The sequence below is a fragment of the Phyllostomus hastatus genome, unplaced genomic scaffold (assembly GCF_019186645.2).
Source record: "Phyllostomus hastatus isolate PE091 unplaced genomic scaffold, TTU_PhHast_1.1 phas_contig_432, whole genome shotgun sequence".
Taxonomy (NCBI): Eukaryota; Metazoa; Chordata; class Mammalia; order Chiroptera; family Phyllostomidae; genus Phyllostomus; species Phyllostomus hastatus.
The window spans coordinates 4,112,325-4,134,964 of NW_025333880.1; the positions used below are offsets into that span (position 1 = coordinate 4,112,325).

General features: G+C 35.7%; 1 protein-coding gene across 19 annotated transcripts in view; it reads right to left on the minus strand.

Moving 5' to 3' along the window:
* PPFIA2 (PTPRF interacting protein alpha 2) overlaps positions 1-22,640 on the minus strand; it is a 465,199-nt gene that overhangs the window by 32,331 nt on the left and 410,228 nt on the right. For 10 of the 19 annotated variants that reach the window (XM_045845003.1, XM_045845002.1, XM_045845001.1 and 7 more), the window contains 2 exons: positions 10,050-10,131; positions 5,341-5,541 (listed from right to left, as the gene is read on the minus strand). In XM_045845003.1, coding sequence (XP_045700959.1) covers positions 5,341-5,541; positions 10,050-10,131 — 283 coding nt within the window. Of the gene's footprint in view, positions 1-5,340; positions 5,542-10,049; positions 10,132-15,933; positions 15,943-22,640 lie in introns of all 19 variants that reach the window. The other 9 variants (XM_045844994.1, XM_045844989.1, XM_045844990.1 and 6 more) reach the window with 1 other exon arrangement.

A 22,640-nucleotide genomic window follows, 5' to 3' on the forward strand; every position in this document is an offset into this window, starting at 1 on the left:
GGTGATTTATAAAATTTCAGTTATCTGGTAATTTAACAAATTATAATCAGGGAGCTTGAGTTCTACCAGTTCCACTTCTCAGTAACTACCCTAGGACATTTCCTAAACTTCTCAATTTTAGATTCCATTTATGTGAAGTGGGCTAAAACTACATACTTCATACTAGAAAAACACAGAAGAGTTTACATTATGATGTCCTATATTCTGTTACATTCTGGGACTAGGCTGAGACAGGTGAGGTACCAACTGGACTAAAGTTAAGGAAGCCCCACTTTCAGGCTTTTGCAAGTACAGGGTTGGCACCTGACACTGACTATTTCCTTAAATTTTGTGTCTGAGGTACCCTCTTGCCTCACCTTAGTCCAGACGGAGTAGACTATTTAAATAGTATTATCAAATGGGAACTGGGAGAAAAGTCCCTAAAGGATGTGAAGTATTAAAGCACTCTCCTAATTAAATCATTCAGAAGAAAGTTATGACATAAAAATAAATTTTAAAATGAGCTTAACAAATAAGGGGAAAATAATTCATTCTCTTGCTGTCAGAAAAATTAAGTATAGCAGCCAGGCCTCAGAATAATCCTAAAACTTACCTAGCAAGAAGTAACTTCTGTTACCACCTATGTCTTTTTGATGAGTTTTTTTTTTATTTTTTACTTTATGATTGAATTACAAAGTACATTGACTTGAAATTTACTTTTCACATTCAATGTGAATCTATGGCCTAGGTTTACATTTTCCCTGTTATGAATCTATGTGTCTCACTAAAAGAAGAGAAGGAAAACAAGTAAGAATATAGGAAGCAGGAGATGTACTTGTTAGGATCACAAACTCTGAGACAAAACCACCTAGGAGTGTGACCTTGGACAAGTCACTCAACCTGTCTGTACATTAGTTTTTCCATTTGTAAAACAGATACAATAAAATTACCTACCTCATGGTGTTACTGTGAGGTGATATTACATGTAAAGCACTTAGAATAGGAACTGACAATAAGTACTCCACTAATGTTGGCTATTGCCACAATGTGGTTAGAAATTTTGTTAAGCAGTCTCTACCCAGGCAGACCTTGGGGGTAACAAAGGGTCTCTATTCCCCATAAGATAGACTCATGTCCATCTCATGCCTTACATACCTGCTCAAATTTGCTAAATTGTGTTTTTATCAAAAATGATTTGTATTTGTTCCTCATCCTGTTTATTCCCATTGCACTTCTAAAAATTAGATAATTTAAATATTACATGAAGTAAAACACAAGAGAAATTTGGCTCATGTATAAACACTGGTTTGAATTATTTGGAAAGACTAGGCATAGGCAAGTCTTACAGCACACTATTAATGAGATACAGCTCCGTGAGAGTCTAGGAAGAAATTGTAAATGTCCAGGAGGAGTTTGTACTCAAATAAGCTTCGAATGTCATGAAGTTATTACTTTAAAAAGAAATTTAAACTAGTGAAATTGAATATGTTTTATGGATGAGGTTATCAAAGAATGACAATGTGGGACTCCAGGCAATGGAATCATATTGAAAAAAATTCTTAGGTGTTTCATCTAAATTTGCAAGTTCCTGAACATTTATATATTTTTACTTAAAATAAAATATTTAAAAAATGTGTCCTGGCTGGATAGCTCCATTGGTTGGAGCATCTTCCCTGCACCAAATGTTGTGGGTTCGATTCCTGGTCAGGGCACATTTGGGAGGCAACCAATCAATGTTTCTCACTCACATTGGTCACTCTCTTTTTTCCTCTCTCTCTAAATTCAGTGAACATATATTTGGGTGACAATTTAAAGAAATATAATTTATTTTCTAAGACATCCTTTTCAACCAAATATTTCCATTAACTACCATCCCTATTCTACTGTGTCCAAGGCCTTCTACAGTAACACCAGCTAGGAAGAAGAAAGAAAGCTGGAGAATTAGGAGTAGACCAAAGAAATAATGAGTGTAAACTTCAGATTTTCCTTTTGATGATTTAGTCCATTTTTATCTAGACAAGAAAGGAGCCAGAACAGGCCAACATTCTGTTTAGTTAAACAAAAAAGCTTAAGTACCTTGTCTTTTCCACTTGAGAGCTTGAGTGAGCACACAAGATGCACCTGGCTGAGGAGCCCAAACCCAAACCCAACCCTAACTTACAACGAACTTGTATGATCTGAACTAATTACAGTTTTCTGGAAGACATGATAACATTTCTTAAAAAAGAACACTTTTGTATGTTTTCTCAGTGCAGTGGATTCATTATTATTTCTTTTTGCAAACCAAATCATGTTTCAAATATCCTAGAGATGAGTAAATAAGTAATTCATTTAAATACTAATAAGAATGTGAAAAATTTTAACTTCAGTTATTTTAAAAGCTTAAATTTAAGCAATGTGATAATCAGTGTTAACAAAGGGAGGGGAATGATTACACAATACAATTTGGCAATCAAGGTTTAAAAGTAATAAAAATATATACTGTTTCTTCTTCAGATTGCATAATTCTTTCACCTTTTCTAAAAGTAATATGAGTATAAATGCCCAATGCTCAAATATTGCTTTGGCAATAACTATAGTTTATGCAACAACATAACTATGTACATATCCACTAAGTATTATAAACACAATTAAAATTGTCAAATAAGCAAGATGTCCACTATTAGGGATTTAGTTAAATAAATTACAGTATTTCCATGAAGGAGGTATGTAGCAATTAAAAATGATACTAGAATTTTGTATTTATTAAATTGAAGAAAATATTTATGCTCTATTACTACATTTTAAAAGTACAAAATAATTCATCTTTATGAAAACATAAAGAAAATAGACTGGCAAGGTCTCCATCAGAAAATAAACAGTGAAAAAAAGTAATAATTAAAAACACACAACCAGTCTTTCAAATATTGATTCCTCTTTGAAGCCTATTCAGTCAGAAGTGATTTCCCCTTTCAAGGAATTCCACAGCACTTGGCTTCTACCTCACATTTACATATTAAAATATATCATTTCCTACTAAACCTACTGGTAAGAACATCTTACTTTTCTCACCATAGCTGCCCTCTCTGAATCAGGGCCATGTATATATCAGACCCTTTGTAATAGTGGATAGGGTGACTTGTACAATCATTACTAATAGGTTGGGTAATTACTGATTATCCACAATTTGCCAGGCACTGAATTAAGGCTTGGGGACTAGAGATAACCTGATGATATTCTTACCTGGCCTAGTGTAGGTTAAATCAAGGAGGGAAAATTATAAAATTGTTTTTATAAGTATCCAGAGTGGTAATGCAGGAAGGGAAGCACACCCAGACTTGAAAACTTAGTGAAGACTTTGTAGAAAAAGGACAGTCAGGAATCATTGGCTCCAGGAAGAGCTGGAGAAGGATGGTAATCCTGGAATGGGAAGAATATTCCAGGTAGAAGAAAGATCAATTAGAAAGGCCAATGATCTTCCCTGCCTGGTGTGGCCCAGTGGTTGAGTGCTGGCTTGCAAATCAGAGGGTTGCTGGCTGAATTCCCAGTCAGGGCACATGCCTGGGTTGTGGGCCAGGTCCCCAGTAGGGGGTGCATGAGAGGCCAGCACACATTGATGTTTCTCTCCCTCTCTTTCCCCTTCTCTTCCTTTCTGTCTAAAATAAATAAATAAAATCTTTAAAGAAGAAAAGTTGATAACCAGGAACATAAAGTTTACGAAACTGAAAGTAGTCTGTGTTGTGGGGATCCTGGCCTGAGGTAATAGACCCTTGGAGATGAACTGAGTGAAGTGTCTCGTAAGCTCTTTCCACATTTGACTGTTCTTTAAACAGTTGAGTATTACTTACCATTAATAAATTTGTTATTATATTTTCTTGTTTCTGCTATCACAGTTGTCCCCAGTTTTTCCCCATTTTTCCACTCCACCTAGGCCCCCAACCCCACTCCCTCAGGCAATCACTACACCATTGTCCATGTCCCTGGGTCCTGTGTGTGTGTTCTTTGGCTAATCCCTTCACCTTTAATAGCTTTTAAAATTCCTTTAGTTTGCTTAGAGCTTTTTAGAGAAATAGTGCTTAATTATTCTATTTTTCATTAAGAAATGAATTAGGATGCTAAGTAGATATGATAAAGTATATTCTATTTTCCATCTTGAAATTGGAATTTAAATGCTTTTAATTTCGCAAGGCTAGAAATGTTTAATAATTTTGCATGGATATGCCCCCGACAGGAGAATCTGATGTAAATCAGTTGTGATGCTTCTCTCTCAGTTAGAAATTACTCGGGAAACTATCAGATTTCAATTCAGTTTATAATAACTATTTAAGTGGCCTGCTCAGTTTTTGTTTTGGATTGTTTTCTAATTTGAGTAGTACTTCAGCAATAGTGTACAGAATTTATATATAGATGAAAATCTTAGACATGAGTTTGTTAAGTTATGTATTTTTCTTTCTGTTATTTAGAACAAAGTTAAAATGGAACTATGAGAGAAAGGTAAAAGGTTTTTAAATTTGCATTGTATTTTTGGCATTAGAATCCAGTATACTGGGAAAGGATATAAGGGTAGATAGAGTAAAAATGGAGCAAATTCTCTAAAACTGTTTAAGACCACAATAAAAACTGCAGTAACATAATATCACCTTTCTGTCTTTTATTCACTACTCAAATGTACCTCCTTCTTCAATATATTACTATTCTGAGTAACACATGGGTCCAGAGAAGTCCAGTTAACATCAGAAATTATCAGCAAAATATATAGTTAAGGAAAGAACAAAGAAAAAATATCATTTGGGAGTTTTTCTTAATATTTAAATTTGTTATCTGGTATGCCTTTTTTAGACATTTTGTTCCTTTCTAATATGAGGACATGGTAAAATTATGAAAAGAATAGGGGTTTATAAATGAGAAGCAAGCAGATTTTTTAAGGCATTTCACGTGGTATTTATGAGATGTCAAATATCTTTGTAATTTCATCAGTATGAAAGATGCTTCAGAAGTAGTGAGTTAAACATTGAATTTTCAGGAAGCACTAATGTCAACAGCTAAACACTTGAGATGTTGAATTACATTAAAGAAAAGGGACATCCTGGAAAAGAGTAATCTTGGCATCTTGTTGCTTGGGAGAAAAAAATTAAACTTCAGTCTAGAGACTACTTCAAAAATCTATCTTGGTTGCAAAGCCTTCAAATCTGATAAAAACCACAGCTCCTCAGTTGAAAACCTATTGAAAGTAGCAGCAAGGTTAATGAAGAGCAAGCTAAATCTCTTCAGAATAATTCACACTGACATGGAAATATGCACTGCCACCATTTCACTCTGTGGACTCAGAGATGCCGTTATTTGCCCAGCCCCGCGAGAGGGTAGGAGCACAAACTGACTCACAGTTCGGGATGTCGGAGGAGCTGAAGGACTTGTTAGGGAAACCATCTCCTGGATTGCTAATCGGAGCTTTAAGCGATGCAGAGGATTGCTGATTCCAATTTCTCTCTGGATCTCTGTGTCTGACAGCGCAGACATGATGGCCCCACTCTTCACGTTGGCTCGGCAGGCTGCCACATACCAGGCAGGCATTCCCAGCCAGAGCTGTTGGATAGAAAACACATACACACAGATTACAACCGTAACTGACATTTTAGTTTCTCTTACATGCCAGACATTATTCTAAGTACCTAGCATGTATGAACCCTTTTACTGCCACCATCCTATGTGATAGATACTATTATTATTTTCCTTAAAGGAGACAGATACACAAGGACGTTAAATAATTTATTTAAAAATACCAGGTAAGCAATGAGGAAAATAAAGATTTGACATTTAATTTCCAGGGTCTACAATTTAACAACTAATTTTTATTATTAGGGATAAAAATAATAGTTGTTCAACACCAAGTTTCCCCTTGGAGTTAGGACAAGAAAGCTACAAGCTGTACTTGATAAAGACTCAGTCAATATTTGTTTAATGGGTGACTTCAATTTATAGCTCTCCTTTGGAATTCTGAATGCAGAGAAATTCTGTCACAGAAAGAGTCAGTTCTACCATCTCCAGCCACACAATTTCAGTTTATGCCCACAAAGTAGCTAAGCCACATTCATCATGTGACAACTTTCACCATGTGACAGTTGTGTAAACTTAATTAGGTGATCTCTATGAACACATCTTTGGAGAATGAAATGTACTAATGAAAGATGCTGACATGGGATGGGAGTAAAAGGCAGAAAACTGTACTTGAACAACAATTAAAATAAAAAAAGAAAAAAAACAACTATTAAAAACTGAACCTGAAAAAACAAAACAAACTAAGCAAACAATTAGAGCAGGAACAGAATCACAGAAATGGAGATCACATGGAGTGTTATAAGCAGGGAGAGGGAAAAAATGGGAGAAAAGGTACAGGGAATAAGTAGCATAAATGGTAGGTATAAAATAGACAGGGGAGCGTTACGAATAGTATAGTAAATGTAGAAGCCAGAGAACTTATATGCATGACCCATGGACATGAACTAAAGGGAGGTAGGGGTGGTGGGATGCATATGGGAGGGTTTATATAGGGAGGAGAGGGATAAAGGGGGAAAATGAGATCATTGGAATAGCATAATCAATAAAATATATTTCAAAAATAAATAAATAATATATTTTAAAAAGAAAGATGCTCACATTATAAACATTTGGAAAACTTTAGCAAAAGAGAGTAAAAACATGAATAATGAATGAGAAATTAGGAGTTTCAATTTTTCAAATTTGCTGTGATGATTGAGAGACAAATGAATCAATAGTACAATGGTAACAGCACAGTACCTGGCGCACATCTTAAGCACTGGGTGAATGCCAATTCACATGCATGTTGCAGCATCTGAATTACATATACTTTAAAAAGGAGTGTTTTCTGTACCTCCCCTCATCACAAGTTTTGGGTAAGAGGACATACTTCTTACTTAGCTATGAGGGGAAAGGGTGACTCATGCAAGTGAGCAGTTTAAACCTTGGTTTTTCAATATTCCAAATACTACAGGGCTATTTTATTCATTGATATGAACAGATTGAGCAAAAGGAGGGCATGAGAGTGAGAAAAGTGAGAAGAGGAAAAAGAAAAACTATAAATCAGCAGAATACAATGCCAAGAATCAGAAGGCCTGGGCTGCATCAAATCCTGTCCTGTCATCAGTGAGTTATTTAATCCTCTAAACTTCAGCTTTATTTTTCTCCTTTGTAAAGTGAAAGAATTCAGCTTTGTTATTCTAAGACTTCTAAGTACATCCCAATGAGCAACTCCTCCTCCCAATGTCTCTGTCCTGGTATAATCTTGCTCCTTTGAGTCTGGAAGTCAGTGACTTCCAAAAAAATTCTTTTAAGGCTCGCCTGAGTATATTTTAATTATTGATTTTAGAGACACAGGAAGGGAGGGAGAGAGAGAGAAAGAAATATCAATGTGAGAGAAAAACATTGATAAATTGCCTCCCATATGAGCTCCAACCAGGGATTGAACCCACGATTGAGATATGGGCCCTGACTGGGGATCAAACCTTCAAACTTTTGGTGCATGAGATGATGCTCCAACCAACTGAGCTACCTGACCAGGGCCTCAGTGGTTTTTTGTTTGTTTGTTTGTTTGTTTGTTTGTTTGTTTTTAAAGAACAGACTGTGGTAAAAGTGATGGGATGACATTTTCTGGATTGGATTATGAAAAGATTGCAGCTTCATTCCTGCTAGTCCTCTCATTCCCGCTCATTCCTCTTGGACTTCTCATCCAGGGGGAAGCCAGCTACCCTGTGAAGAAACCCTGTGAAGAGGCCCATATAGCAAAGAACAGATGTTTCTGGACAACAGCAATCAAGAAACTGAATCACAGCTGTGAAAACATGAGTCAACTTGAAAGCATAGTGTCCCTAAATTAAGTCTTGAGAAGATTGCCACCCTGGCTGATACCTTAATTTGTAGCCTTATGACAGACTGAAGAGAGGTCATAGCCAAGTCATGTCCAGATTCCTGACCCACAGAAATATCAGAAAAATAAATGCTAAGTATAGAGATAATTTGTTACATGGTAATAGATAACTAATACAGATGTTATCCTTTATTTTTAAAACTTCTGATATATTGGAAGACTACTTGTCTCTATAGGAAAAACAAACAAACAAAAAGTCAAATCTTGGGGTCACTATGGACTGGGCTGTGACTGAGGTAAAAGAATGCAGAGAGGGGAATCTAAGTACAGTGCATGACTGAACTGTTTATAGATTCTTCCAGCGGATTAGACACGAGGAATGGACCTTACCCTGACAGGCATGATTGGATATGACTGAAGGTGGGACTTGACCTCTTAGTTTATAAACTCAACATGTTCAGTATAACTAAACATCCAAATATATCCTCACTGGACATTAATTATTTCCCACCTCCTTTCTTCTAAGTAAGATATTTAGATTTCTACAAAAACTTGTGGATATATTTGGATTGACCCAAATGCTTCTCAAATACATTGTTATCAATGTCATCCCTGATTAGACTTTTAAAAGTTTTTGATGTGGATAAATGGTGTGTGAAGCATCAGATTTACATCATTCTTAGCAGGCTGTATGCACTAGAGTTAAGAGGTCTCATTCATTGGATCACCTGCCTTACTCAGCATATTTCAGTTCATAATTTTAGTCACAAAGCACATTATGAGCACTTTTTGTGTGCTCAGGATAGGTTTAATTAGCACAAACTTTACTGCCTGTCATTTCCTAGCCCCTTAATGTCAGTATATCTGTTTTTTTCTTTTATCAAATGATTGTTCCAAAGGGGGAGTTACTGCTATTCTGGCAAGTGATGAAGTCACTCTCTCAGTGTAGCTCACTTTCATGGAGTGAAACTGAACAAAGAAGTGCTATCAAATTTGAGGTATATTTCCTCATTTTGTCTTATAATTAATTTTTAAAATATAGAAATTTTAAAGACATGTTTGGAAGTAGCAGCTCTGATTACTAAAAACCTGATTGATTTGAGAAAATATAGTAAGACACAGCTTCTTTCTCCCAGTCCAAGAAAAAAGGGCAAAACATGTTTTTATATCTATTTATATAGGACAAATTTTATTTTATTTTTTAATCATTCTTATTGTTATTCTACTACAGTCATCTCAGTTTTCCCCCCTTTGTCCTCCCCTGCCCATTCCATCCCACACTCCCACAGTGCATCTCCACACTGTTGTCCATGTCTGTGGGTCATTCATACATGTTCTTTGTCTAGTCCCCTAACCTATAAGAAGAAGCTAATGAAAAAAATAAACTAATAAATAAAATAGAACTGCAGGCATGGAAACGTGGAACAGACTGACAGTGACCAGAGAGGAGGGGAGAGGGGAATACTGGTGGAAAGAAAGTGTAGGACAAATTTTAAAACTCATATGGCTTTTATTTTTCCTCACTGATTAACTCTTTAGCTTTGAATATGATATGATAATGAACGTGAGTGACTTTATAATCCTAAACCATTTAAAACAATGATTTCTAATTGCTGCTGTCAGGCAGGAAAAGCCTGTGTTCTTTGTCCTAACATTGGCATTTTCTGGCAGTGTCTAGAAGCCCTCTTTAAAGAACTAAATGGAAGGGGGAGTGAACACTACTGATAAGTAGTGTGATGGTCCCTTTGTGGTAAATATGAACTCCCTTTATGGTGCTCATCAGCTCCTGATGCCCTCCACTCTGCTCAGGTGTTACTGAATTTTTCCAGACCCCTGTGTTGTGCACAAAATGCTGAATATAGTTCTTGTTTCATTATAACACTCTTTTTAGACACAGAAGGGAGCAAGAGGGTATGTCTTCTGCTTTATTCCAAGTGTTTGAGCCTAGCTGGCTCCTAGGACTTAGATAATTAGGTTCAGGAATTATACTATAAGCAAAGGAACAGTATGTGGTTAAGTGGCAATGGCACCTTGGAAAACACAAAAGTGTTAAATATGGAGAGAGCTCTTCTCTGTAACCTTTATGAGCTACTCCAGGATATTGGAAAGCTATGACTTCAGAAATATGCCTTTACCTCTTCTCTAAAAGAAAAAAAGCTATCAAATGAGTAGTGATTGAATTAAGAGCCTTCTGGTTTAACTGTCTTACCTCTAGCCATGCGACTACAGTGGGCCCATCCCACTGGGCAAAAGGTAATCCCTTCCTTCGAGCTTCTTCTAGAAGTTCATGCCTGAAGTATATGACAAAGATTATTAGTTAGGTAATATGGAAAAATATGGCTGTGATTATTTTTAATTACATTATTTAAAAAATAAAATAATCCTTTATAAGCTTTTCATGACGTAATACAGAATAACAGAATTCCTCCTTCCTTTGCATAATACATGAAAATCATTCATTGATTTTATTAGAAATGAAACACATCTAAAAATAATTTTCCCTAACATTTATTTGCTAAAATTCAACCATTAAATGCTAATACTAAGAAGCTGAATTATATTATCAACAAATGTCATATTCCTTTAACAAGAATATGCATATTCAAGCATACATTATGGGATGTAAATGTGGCTTCTTCCATCTGCCTTGCTCATGCTCCTTTATTATTTTAATGGCAGAGGAAATGCCTGTATACAGAGGCAGAAGATACATTTGGTCATTTTAGCCACATTCAAATGATGTGCTTAATTTTAGTATATTCTCTGGGTCCAGGTGGCTATCTTAGGAAGTTTTTTTTTTTTTTGTCTAGACTACAAAATTATTTTTCATTTGAAGAGGGCTCCGAGGTACATTGATTTCTATCACAATGATGCAATGTAAGATGTGAAATTCAACAGTACACTTATTTCCATTTGTAATCACTCCTGTTATTAAAGAAAGTAAAATACCTCAATAACAACAAATGTTTGCTTTTGACAATAAAATGTTATGAAGAGCCTTGACAAATGCATCTGTAATCATTCTCCCTACTACCGAGCCTTTAGAATTGACATCCATTTATAAAAACAGTTTGAGTTTGCTCATTATTGAAATAGCAAGTTCATTTTCCTGCTGTATATACCTGGCCAGGACCATGTTAAAAAATGTATTCTCTGTTCCTTAGTATGCTTTGATCTCACACAGAAATAATAAAAAATGTATAAAATAATTGTTTTTTGAATATGTGTATTCTGTGTTTTGGAACAAATAATTAGCATCATATAAAAGCTTTAAATGTATCATTTTATTATATCCTACTATCAATTAATTGCTTATTATGGTGGACTATAATATGTTAAAAGGCATAATCAAAAATGTCTCTCAACACAATAGCTTTTTCTATTTGCAAAAGATGTTACCACCAAAAATGCAGTGTGGAAAATAAGCAAGGAGACAAAACAAAAATTGAATTTATAGTTGCCAAAGAGATACATAAATCACCTGCTCTTTCCTTTGAAAGGATAGCAAGAAAACATGGGTAATCTCTGCAAGTGAGCTATTCAGCACCAGGGAAAGGGAACAGCGACACTGATGCCAGGAATCCAACAAACCAACGGGCTTCCTCAAGGACCTTGCTCCGCCATCACCCATTCCCTCGGGCCTCCTCATGCCATTCCTTCATTGAAAACCAGATTCAAATAGCTTGGTCTCACTGTGACAGATGTATTTATAAAAATGGGTTGAAGGTTAACCAACCAACCATCAGGTACTTTTTGAACATCTGTTGTGAAATAGACATTGACCCAGTTTTTCGGTAGATCCCTGGCTAAATAGAAAAACTAAACACATGAAACTGAAAACATAATGAAATATACAAATAGATGATAAAATCAGTAATGCACATTATGAGTGTGAGGATTTTGGAAAGGGAGCTAATAGCAATGGCAATTGTTGGAGTCTTTGTGGCAACTGAGCTTTGGAGGGCAGGTAGGAAGGAGATGGGGTAGCATTTCAAGCTGGATAAGTAGTAAAAGCATTGAGAGGCAGGGACAGGACTGAGTGTAGAATTCATGCAAGAAAGTGTAGAGTAGACCTCCTTTGGAGTAGATCTCTACAGAGCTGAAGAGCATTATTAAGAGTTGTAATGTTATGTCCATCATGAAAAGGAAAAATTTTGGTTACGTGACAGGTGAGTGGCATTAAAGTGGAAGAAACAAGTATACATTTATAATCATTTTTATATATTTAGTAAAAAAGCAAGTAAACACACTCAGAACCTAGAAAGCACATATCATTTTCACAAGTGAATTATGAGTTGTTTAAAAGCTATTTTTAAAAATTAGAACATTTTAATTGTGAATTTCTGCCTAGTTCCCTAATAAAAAATGTACCAAACAAGCTAGAGTGATCCTGTTGAAACTTAAGCCAGATGACATAACTTCTCTGCCCATAAATTCTCAATTACTCACTGTATCACTGAGAATAAAAGCCAAAGCAGCTCTTAAAATCCACCCTACTTTTTTTTTAATCTCTTTGACTCAAGTGTCATGTCACCCAGCAATGTCGTTTTCCTTGCTGTTACTTGAAAATAGCCCAGGCCTTCTTCTACCTCAGGGACTTTGTACCTGCTGTTTCCTCTGTCTTAAATTCTTGCCCCCCTCTACTACATGGCTTAGTTCCTTGCCTACTTTAAATCTTTACTCAAATGTCACCTTCTTTCTGAATGCCTCTTACCTTCCCTCCCATAACTTCCACCAAAGACTCCTTATCCCCATTCCTTGCTTCATTGTTTTTATCTTATCTTCTAACACAGAGTGGTATTTATTCCTCTCTGTCATCTTCCAATAGAAAATAAGTTTGAAGAGAAGCAATGCTTCACATATTCTGCTCAGAGGTGAATTTGAAGCATCTACAACAAGGCCTGACATAAAAGGGGTGCTCGGTAAATAGTTGTGAATGTTGACATGTCAGCCAGTGCTCACATTCAGGTACTTCTGTTTAAGTAAATTGCATCCTGTAATGTATTTTTGTAGTCCATTTTTTGAGCCACTTTGTCAGAACAGTACCCTTTCCACATGATCCAAAAGTCTGACCTGGTTTGGGATTTGTGATGAGAATCTGGTTAAGAATCATTCCAATGTGCTCAAATAATTCTATTCTCTTTCTGAACAGAAATTTAACTGTACAATTTTTTGAAAAATCATTGAACATTGTGGCCCTTCAAAAATTTTTTTGTTTGTTTTGTTTGTTGCATTTAAATCATAGACTCTCATTACATAACTTTAGTAAGATTATGCACTTCACTTTTTCTTTTAACATTTGCAAGCTAAAAATGTATATCTTAATTAACATAATTATTCTAAACAGAAATATATTACAAATCTCAATCAGTTGTTTCAGAACATCGATTACCGAAATACACAATTTAGCTCCATGATACTGAGAGTTTCAAATCCCACATTAATGTTTGACCTGATTTGGAAAGCACAGCACACTGTGATTTTGTGCATGGCAAGTGTGTGTATTCATGAATCCCATTATGGCACATTTTCAGAGCAGTTCATGTTAAAGCCCATTACATAAGTAAGTAGTGTTTTACTTAGAGTCTAAGAACACATGATAGGTTGTTTAGAACTGAAATTACTTGCTTATGTTAAAACCAAAGATCATTCCTATTGAAACCTTTTTTCTTCAAGCTCTTTGAAATAGAGAGCATAGTCACAAACAAAAAATTTAATTTACTTGTGAATTTGAGTTGGGATTTACATAATTTCTTTTCTCACTTTATTATGAATTTAATCAAAACCATTAAAAAGGTATAAACACACTTGTACAACTGTGATGAAACAATACGGCAATAAGATACACCCTGCTGTTTTGAAAACTAAAGGGTCTTTTATTATCTTTCATTAAACAATTTCACTTTTACAAGACACTGTGGCCTGTTCACCCCAATCACTTCTTGGTAGTAAACTAGGGACTTACTGGAGGAACATTGCTAATTTTTCAGGTCATTTGCATACCATTTAGACTGGATTATGTTAGTACTTCATTTAATTTTGGGCACCCTTTCACTCAAGATTTGAAGTCTATAGTTTCCATACTTCTGAGGTCATCCGTATTTTCTCATACTGACATGAAGATAGGAAATGGAAAGTAATGTTAGTAAGTACAGAGAATATAAGTCAGTTACTCAAGGGTACCCAGCAAACAAGTGGGAAATTTGTGGCTTAAACTCTTGTCTTCTGATGTCTAATTTAATGTTTTTTCCATCCCAAATTTTCGCACATCTTCACTGTTTGTTCTGTCTTTTCCTGTTGTTTTAACCTCCTAAGCTTCCTTTCAGCAATTATACTATGAAAATTATTTTGAGGCTCAAAATATTTAAGTTCCAGAAGCATAACTGAGACAACAAGAAATTGCATTTTAGAATTAAAGCAATTATATTGGTTCCTTGGAGTTCATAAATGACAGTGCATTATGCATTTATGATCTTTCAATATTTCATTCAAAAGAGGTATAGAAATGAAGTGTTATTTTGTGGGATTATTTTCCTCATGAAACTTAAAAGTAATTAAAAAACAGAAGACAACTATTATGTGATGATATGAAAACAGAGCTTTAAAATCTAATGTCATAATATTTATTATTTTAAAAATGTAAGTTTTTACAACTTACAATCAGCCAGAAGTGTGGAACACTACTGTATCCAGACCCTGCCTTACCTTTTTAAGAACACTTATTAGAGCTTCCATTAATATCATGAATTTTTTTAACTGGAGGAAATACAGCATTGTTAAATAATTAGCAGTAGTAACTATAACTTGAAATTACAGTAGGGGAAAATAAATATCCATAGAGCCGATTACTGACACTCTCCATAGTTTCCTGGATAGTTACATCTCATTGGAGCCATTTAAAAATTTTTATTTATTTTAATTTTAATTTTATTTTAATTTGAGAGAGAGAGGGGAGGGAAAGGAAAAAGAGAGGGAAAGAAACATGATGTGAGAGAAAAACATCGATTGCTTGCCTCTTGTACACACACTAACTGGGAACCAAACCTATAACCCAGGCATGGTGTTCTGATTGGGTATAGAACCAGCGAACTTTCACTTTGTGAGGTGACAACCAACTGAAACACACCCATCAGGTTGTCATTGGAGCCATTTTATTTACTACAGCTCAACTTTTGGCTTTGAATTCAAAAGCAGTATGTGCCCCCATCTAAAGTGCTTTAAATAGTTCGCCATGTTACCAATGCAAAAGTTTACACCAATGTCAATATTTTATAAAAATTAGGCTAAGTGAAATAAGACAGAGAAAGACAAGAACACAAACAAGCAAAATAGACTCATAGATAGAGAGCAGGCTGACAGCTCTGGTGGGGGCTGGTACTGGGTGGGTGGAGAGATTGAGCAAAAAAGAAAAAAAATAGAATGAATGTGGACAATGGTGTGGCAAGATTTGAAATTTGACGCTGTAATCTGAATAGTACACATTTTTAAATCTTAAAAAATTAACGCATGTACTGGAAACAATGGGAAAAACGCAAAACAAAAAGTGTTCAACCAAAACCAAAGATGACTTCGGAATCTGAGTGTATAAGTTCTACAGGGGAGGATTCAGCATTTTACCCTCTTGAGCTAAGTGCAGTTCTAGTCATTGGCAAAAGTTGTCTCTTGACTCCAAGGGCAGTGCAGGACCACAAAGCACTAGGGAACACAGAGGCAGGTTCAGTCATGCAGCACAGCCAGAAGCACCCCGGCAGTCTGCAGCTGTGACTTGGGCCTGCCTGACTGCCACACTGACTCCTGGAGAATGCCTTGAAAGCTAGGGAAAATGATGTCTGGAATGTCTGCTGACATGTGTCTAATAGAACTGAAAAAAAATAGAAGTGCCTGGAAGGCCACATAAATAATTCAAATAGAAACATTTCTCTGAACCAATGATTCCTTTTATGATGTGGAAATAAATACACTTTACAATTTTCACTTTAGGTCAGAGGCAGTGCAGCTTGTGTTACAACCGAAAAGAGAAACACTAAAGAGAAAAGAAAAAGAGGATGGTGCTGAAAATAAGCATGTTCAGCAGCCACTGTGATTCAACTTACCCAGATGTGCTTTTCATGAGATGGAGAAGGGTGGATGGAAAAGAAAAGCACAGAAATGTTAACAGATACATTTCAATCCAAAGAAAGCCATGGAATAAAATAAGAGCATTATTTCAGATGTGCAAAAGCTCAGATATGAGAAAAAATATGGTGTCTTATTGTTTTTCATCATGACACACATACTCACTGCGTCCAAAACCATGATCAGGCTGAGGGTAGTTCTAACAGTTGACCTGTAAGTCTGGCTCTTGAAAATGAGTCACTCTGAAACATGCATGACCACATTTTTCCCGGCCTCTAGTATACTCCGGAAGGAAATCAGGCGCCTTGTTAAAGAACATGCTTTACCTCATGGCACTCCTGGGTTATTTTATAAATAGAAGCACATAACTTACTAAATGGCATGCAGATTCACATACAGCCATAATCGCCTACTGGTAGGGCTCAAGAAAAAGTACAGTAGACTTCTGGAGAGGCAGCAACTGGAAGCAAGTACTGGTTTGAGCATCAGAATATCTTGTCTAGTTCTCATACACGATTCAGTCAAAATTACTAGCAGGTTCTGATCTTGAATTTCCTCAACTTGATTTAATTAGGGGCAGAAAGAAATTTGTGCATTCCAGGTCCAAAAATTTATAATTCTAACAGGTGCTATAATGATAATTAGTATTTTTATTTCTGTAAATATGTATGTGCCCACAATCAGAACATGAGGAAGTATAAAAAATTCTATAACTCATCTCCCCTTGTCACACTACTTCTTCCTCTATTTGAACTGGTAAGATAAGTGTTGAGTTTGTGCCAGTTGATTCTTTTTCATTAGAAACAGTTACGAGAATGGACCTTTATGAATGCTGCTATGAAGAATGATAATGAATGAGATTCATTCACCAACATTGTCAGAAATCATCACAAAACCAACAATGATTTAAATGTGGTGTTGAAGGAGCCCACTTGCTCCCTGATATAGTAGAGGCACCGGGAGAATATGGAAAAATAATTCAACCAAAAGCCATGGAAATATTACCTTACAGTTTCTAGGCAAGCATAACAGAATAAACCTTAGAAAAATAAAAGTTTCACTACAACTCATAAAGTACATTCAATGTAACAAAATATGAAGCAGAAATTTCTATCTCAGTAATAAGGCAAATCATTGTTTTTTATCACAGAATCATTATAAAGAAAAGCTTGATGTGGCAATGGAACACCCTGCACATGCCTCCTCTAAACGCATTCATTCAGAGAAACCTTGTATTATTTTATTAAACAGGCATCACGAAGAAATGAATATTCTTTGACAAAAGCACTGGAACAGCTATGGCAAGCTATTTAAATTTTCAAATAAACAAAAGCATAATTGTCCATACAAGTTGGCATCACAATGTCTGAAGAAAATCAATGCATATTTTTCATATCATACATGCAACATTAAGTAAATTAAGACCAAAAAGAGATAGCTTCTAGGTGATTAATATGGTCTTCCTGTCAACATACCTGTGATCTTTTTTTAGATTCAATAGAGAATGCATTTCTTACATTCAGAAATATCTAGACACTGCTCTTTCTTGTTAGCAATCGCCAGGAAAGTGCTCTCATTTTCCCTAGGACAAGTAACAAGACCCTGTGCATGAGCACAAGAAACCTACTCCCTTGAATGGCTCAAAACATTGAAACACAGTGCTATTTCAGGGCCTCTTTTTTTTCTAGCAGAAATGTTCATCCTGAAATGGCAATTCTGAGAAATTAAAGACATGGATGATTGAAAGGATGTTTCCATTTTTGCTCACATACTACAGTTTCTGACTCATTGGATACCTTTATTTCCCCCCATATTCCTTCCCCAAGCTTTGAGTCGGTCTGAAAGAATGTGACCTGACGTAGTGAACACATCCTGAGACAGAGTCTGGACCTGTGACGGTAGCTTTTCAGTGTCCACAAGCTCTCACAGCATCTTTCTTGCTCCCTTGCCACTTCGTCTTTTTTCCTTTTTATTGAATTTATCAGGGTGACACTGGTTAACAAAATTATACAGGTTTCATGTGCACAACCTGTGGACTTTTTTCATGAGCCTTTGAACAAAGCGATTTCTGAGCTTTACATGAAAATTGCCAAAAGAATTTAGGCCAGTTATTACCATGGACAAAATTATCTTCTGCAGCCTGCCAGTTACCTAAGAATAGCTCTACAGTAAAGCATGCAAATTAAATCTGCACAAAGTGGAATGTTAATATTCCTCACATCTTCATTTATAGCTTTTCAAAAATGGGAAACTTGCACCAATAAAAACACCTTAAACATAAAACATGAGAAATGATGAAAGTAAACAGAAAACACAAATTAAAAAGTATCACTCAAAAAGTATTGCTTAAAGTTCTAGTATGCTTATTGTCAATTTGTGTTATCTGATTTCTCATAGTGTTCATGAACTTTCCTCTCTTCCATTATCAATTAATTTAAAAGCCACTTTGAGCAGGTATCTCACTTTAAAATATTAAGTATTTCAGCTCATGACTTTCTAAAGCACAGGTGGCAATCACAAGGCCCTTGGGCCAAATCCGGCCCTCCACTTTGCTTTATCTGGCCTGGCACCATGTTTCTACCTGGTGGCAGCACCAAGCTCCTTGCCCCTAGTTAAGGAGTAGTTACATTTATACAGTCATAAAATTACATTGCTCTTTGAAGGCAACTGCGAGGCTGATGTGGCTCCCGGTGAAAATGAGTTTGATACCCCTGTTCTAAAATATGTTCTGCAACAAAGAAAAAAGCTATAGTCCTAAGTAACTCAGAGATTTTGTGGTAATATAAATTCATATCAAAGATGTATGCATGCAAAGATATATTTTTAGTTTGGATAAACTGTTTAATTTACATTATAAAAGTTAGTAAATTCTTTCCTACAAGCAGTTATTTATAGTCACATATAGCCCCATAATTCTTTTTCTCTCTCTCCAAATTGTCAAGTTTATGATAGTAGTGAGAGAGATTCTGTCAAAAATAAATGTTCTTTAGTTAAAGGTCACTGTAAGTAATAGGCAAATAACAAATTTTCAGTCAAATAGAGAAGATCAGGGTAAGTTACCATCCAATGAATAAGATCAAATCAAATTACTGACACAGGGTTTTCCTTGGGAACATCAGCATACAACCAGACACAACAAGAAGATATTACCTGCTAACATATGTCTTATATTCCAAAACAGGTGCCTTAAAGTTTTCAGTTGTCTTACTTTAATCTTCTAGATCTCCTATTAAATGAATGGGCCTTCACTTGTTTATAAACTAAACTGTGGATATAAAACTTCACATGAAATAATTCACTAAATGAGCTTTATATGTATACTATAATTGCCTCTTGCTTTAGAAGGTTCAAGTGGGTAACTCAGAAATATTCTTAAATTGGTTATTAGCACCAGGTTGAGAAGTGGATGGGTAGTAGTTGGAGTGAAAAAGTGGAATGAACACAGGCTTTCTTTTAATAGGCTAAACTTGACAATGTTTAAATGGTGATGGTCATAACACAGAAGGGAGCAGAGTCTGAAAGATAGGCGCACGAGGGACACCAGCACAACATAACTGAGAAAATGGGAAGCCTGGTTACCTTTAATAATAAAAAGGCAGGATGGGGGCAAGTGTCAGTGTGTGTTAGCAAATAATTGAGAGTACTCAGCTGTTTTCTTCATGCTCTCCCTCTATGGTAGAGTGTGAGCTCATCTGCAAAAGATGCAGGTTTGAGGACAGTGGAGTTCTCTAACAAAGGTTGCAGAGAGCAGAAAGATTGGTGAGAGGAAAATATTGAGATTACTGGGCAGTGTTCAAATTTCAAATGAAGCGGAAGCTAATTTGCCTGCTGTAATTTTCTCTACCACACAGAGGTGCCCAAACATAGACAGGGAGAATGAAAATTCTTTGGTGGCTGTGGTTGTGACACTTGGGTATGAGCAAAGAAAAGGGAGTTAAGGAATTTAGGGAGTTTTGATTGTGTTGAAATTATGGACATGGAGTCTGAAGTGAAAAGGAAGAGAGGATAGAAAAAGGGCTTATGCAGTGGGAAAGGATAGTAACTTTTAAAAATATGATAGTGAAAGAAATTGATAAAGAGAGGACTCCAGTTCGAAAGGAATGACATGCATAAATCAGTAATTTTGGAACAGAATGACGGCGGTGATGACAAGGTTCAGAATACGACTGAACCTTGGGAGGTGTCTGAGTTAGAGAGGGAATGATAGTGAAAATGATGAAGCTCTGAAACTTAAAGGTCAGGCTGTGATGGGGTGAGCTACATGGATATAAGAGCTCCTTAGGGTAATGGCAGGAATTGCTTTATACACAAAGTCAGTCTATTTATACAAATAGATAGCCAAGCACAATTCTACCGATCCTTATAAATGAAAGCAAATGGCTCAAAACTTCTAAGTATGCTTCATCATGATACTAATTTAAAAATAGCTTTTCTTTAAAGTTAATATTCACTTCAAAAAGCTTTCAGAGAAATTTTTAAAAGATGTTAAGAATCTTTATTCTTCTAAGAACTTTGTTACTCACTTGCCTACAAACTTAACTCAGTCAAGCCCAAAATTAAAGTTTTGATTACGTAGGTTCTGAAAGAAACACATTTAGTTGTATGTTTGTATATACATATGCATAAAACACACACACACACATAGTTTGAAAGAAATGTCTTTTGGTGAAGACTATTGTTTAAAATAAAACCCTGGGAATAGGACATGGATGGTCACTGTCCTTCTTAGAAATGCGGGGGCATGGAAGAGAAACTTGCTTCATGAATGGCTAATTTTAAATAATTGTGGAAAGAAACCACATCTTCAATGGTCTTATAAAAAATACAACACAAGTGAGGATGGCTGGGGTGGTGGGCAGTGGAGGGAGAAAATGGAGACAACTGTACTTGAACAACAATAAAAAATGTGAAAAAAATATGAGCTAATGCAACATCCTATATTTGTGGAAGCAAATATGGAGAATGCTTTCTAGGCTAAGATAGCAGCATTATATTTAAATGTACCTCAATTAGTGACGTTTTTCTTTTTAGAAAAGGAACTAAATCATTCTTTTTATTAGACACTAACTCAGTAAGTTTTACTGGAATAAATAGTGTTAGATTGATACTAGCACACATTGTAATTTTTATATTGTTTACTTATTAGTGATCATTACCATTGTTATATCAACTTTGAAATATTATGTAGGGCTAATTATATCAGAAAAAGTCAATTTCATAATGTGGCTACAGCTTATGCTTTGAAACTACTTACCCCTTCAGTCTTAAAAAAGAAACTTGGTTTTAATATATTTGTTGCTCATTTTGAAGGAAGGAATAGGGTTGGATAAGAAAATATTCTTTAGGGGAAAATATATGCTACTTGTTTTCAGAATATGAAGAGAATGAGGGTTTTTTGATTCCCTGTATAGACCATTTAAAATTATATAGGGCCTTCAAGGTGCAACTGAGAGACTGGACTATGTACTGTGCCCCTGCCCTGAAACCCTAAATAATTCAGACAATATCTGGGCTAAGGAAATCTGAATTTTTGTATGCCACAGTGCCTGGAAAGCTATGTTTCCTCCTGTGTGGAAGGAAACAGCAGTTTCTACTTCAAAGGATTTGTGAAAATAAAAAATTGTAACAACACAAAATGTATAGAATAGCAGCTAGCATATCATAACTGCTCAATGTGGTTATTAAATATTTATTACATATAAATAGATTACTATCATTACTATATACAGGATGAGGAGGAAAATGGAACAGAATACATGCACACTAGGATCTAGGAGTAATCATACACAATAAATAGTATTAAGTATATTTAGACCATAATGTGTATGATTGGAAATAGAGAAACAGAGCTGGTGAAACAAATAGGGACCAGATAATGTAGGAATTTATAGGCCACCTAAAGGCATTTGGAATGTATCCTAGGGCTGCTAGGGAATGAGTGAGGGATTTCACGTAGGTTCCAAAATGCTTTAGGTAGATCTCATTAGCTGATGTGTGAAGAGTGGACTATAGAAAGGTAAGGCTGAAAGTGTGAAGATTGTTTTTGTATAATGGTCTGAAAAAAGAAAGAAGAAAATCAACACACTTGAGAGATTTTTAAAGAGCTAGTATATGCGGTGATGTTATACAAAGGTGACAGGTATACACAGGTGAGAGTGGTAGTACATAGAGGAAGTAGTGTATGGAAGTGAGAGTGATAGAATACAGAGATGATAAGGATAGTATAAGGAGGTGATAATGATAGTTTATGAAAGTGATAGTGATCATATAGGGAGATGATAGTGACTTTAATTGAAAGTGATAGCAATGGTGTGGTGTATGGAGGTGATAGTAGGACACAAAGGTGCATTGAAGGAGAAGGAAAAGGGAGAATAAGGGCAAAGATGAAACTCAAGTTTCTGGTTTGGTCTTCTGGGTAAAGGTCACTGCGCTAGTTCCTGTTCCATTTTCTTAGGTTTTCTTCTTCACCCTAGAGTTCTTTCCCCAGCCAGCTTCTAATCATGCATTCAGTTTTCCGGAAAATATATTATGAGTACGTGCAATATGCCAGCACTGCAAGTGCTTAAAAAAGCAGAGGTTCTCCTGAGTTCAGTCCTCAAATTATATAGAGAATCACAGAATCCCAGGGCAGAAATAATTTAAAGAGCATGTAATAGAATCTCACAGCTGAAATTTGAATCTCCTA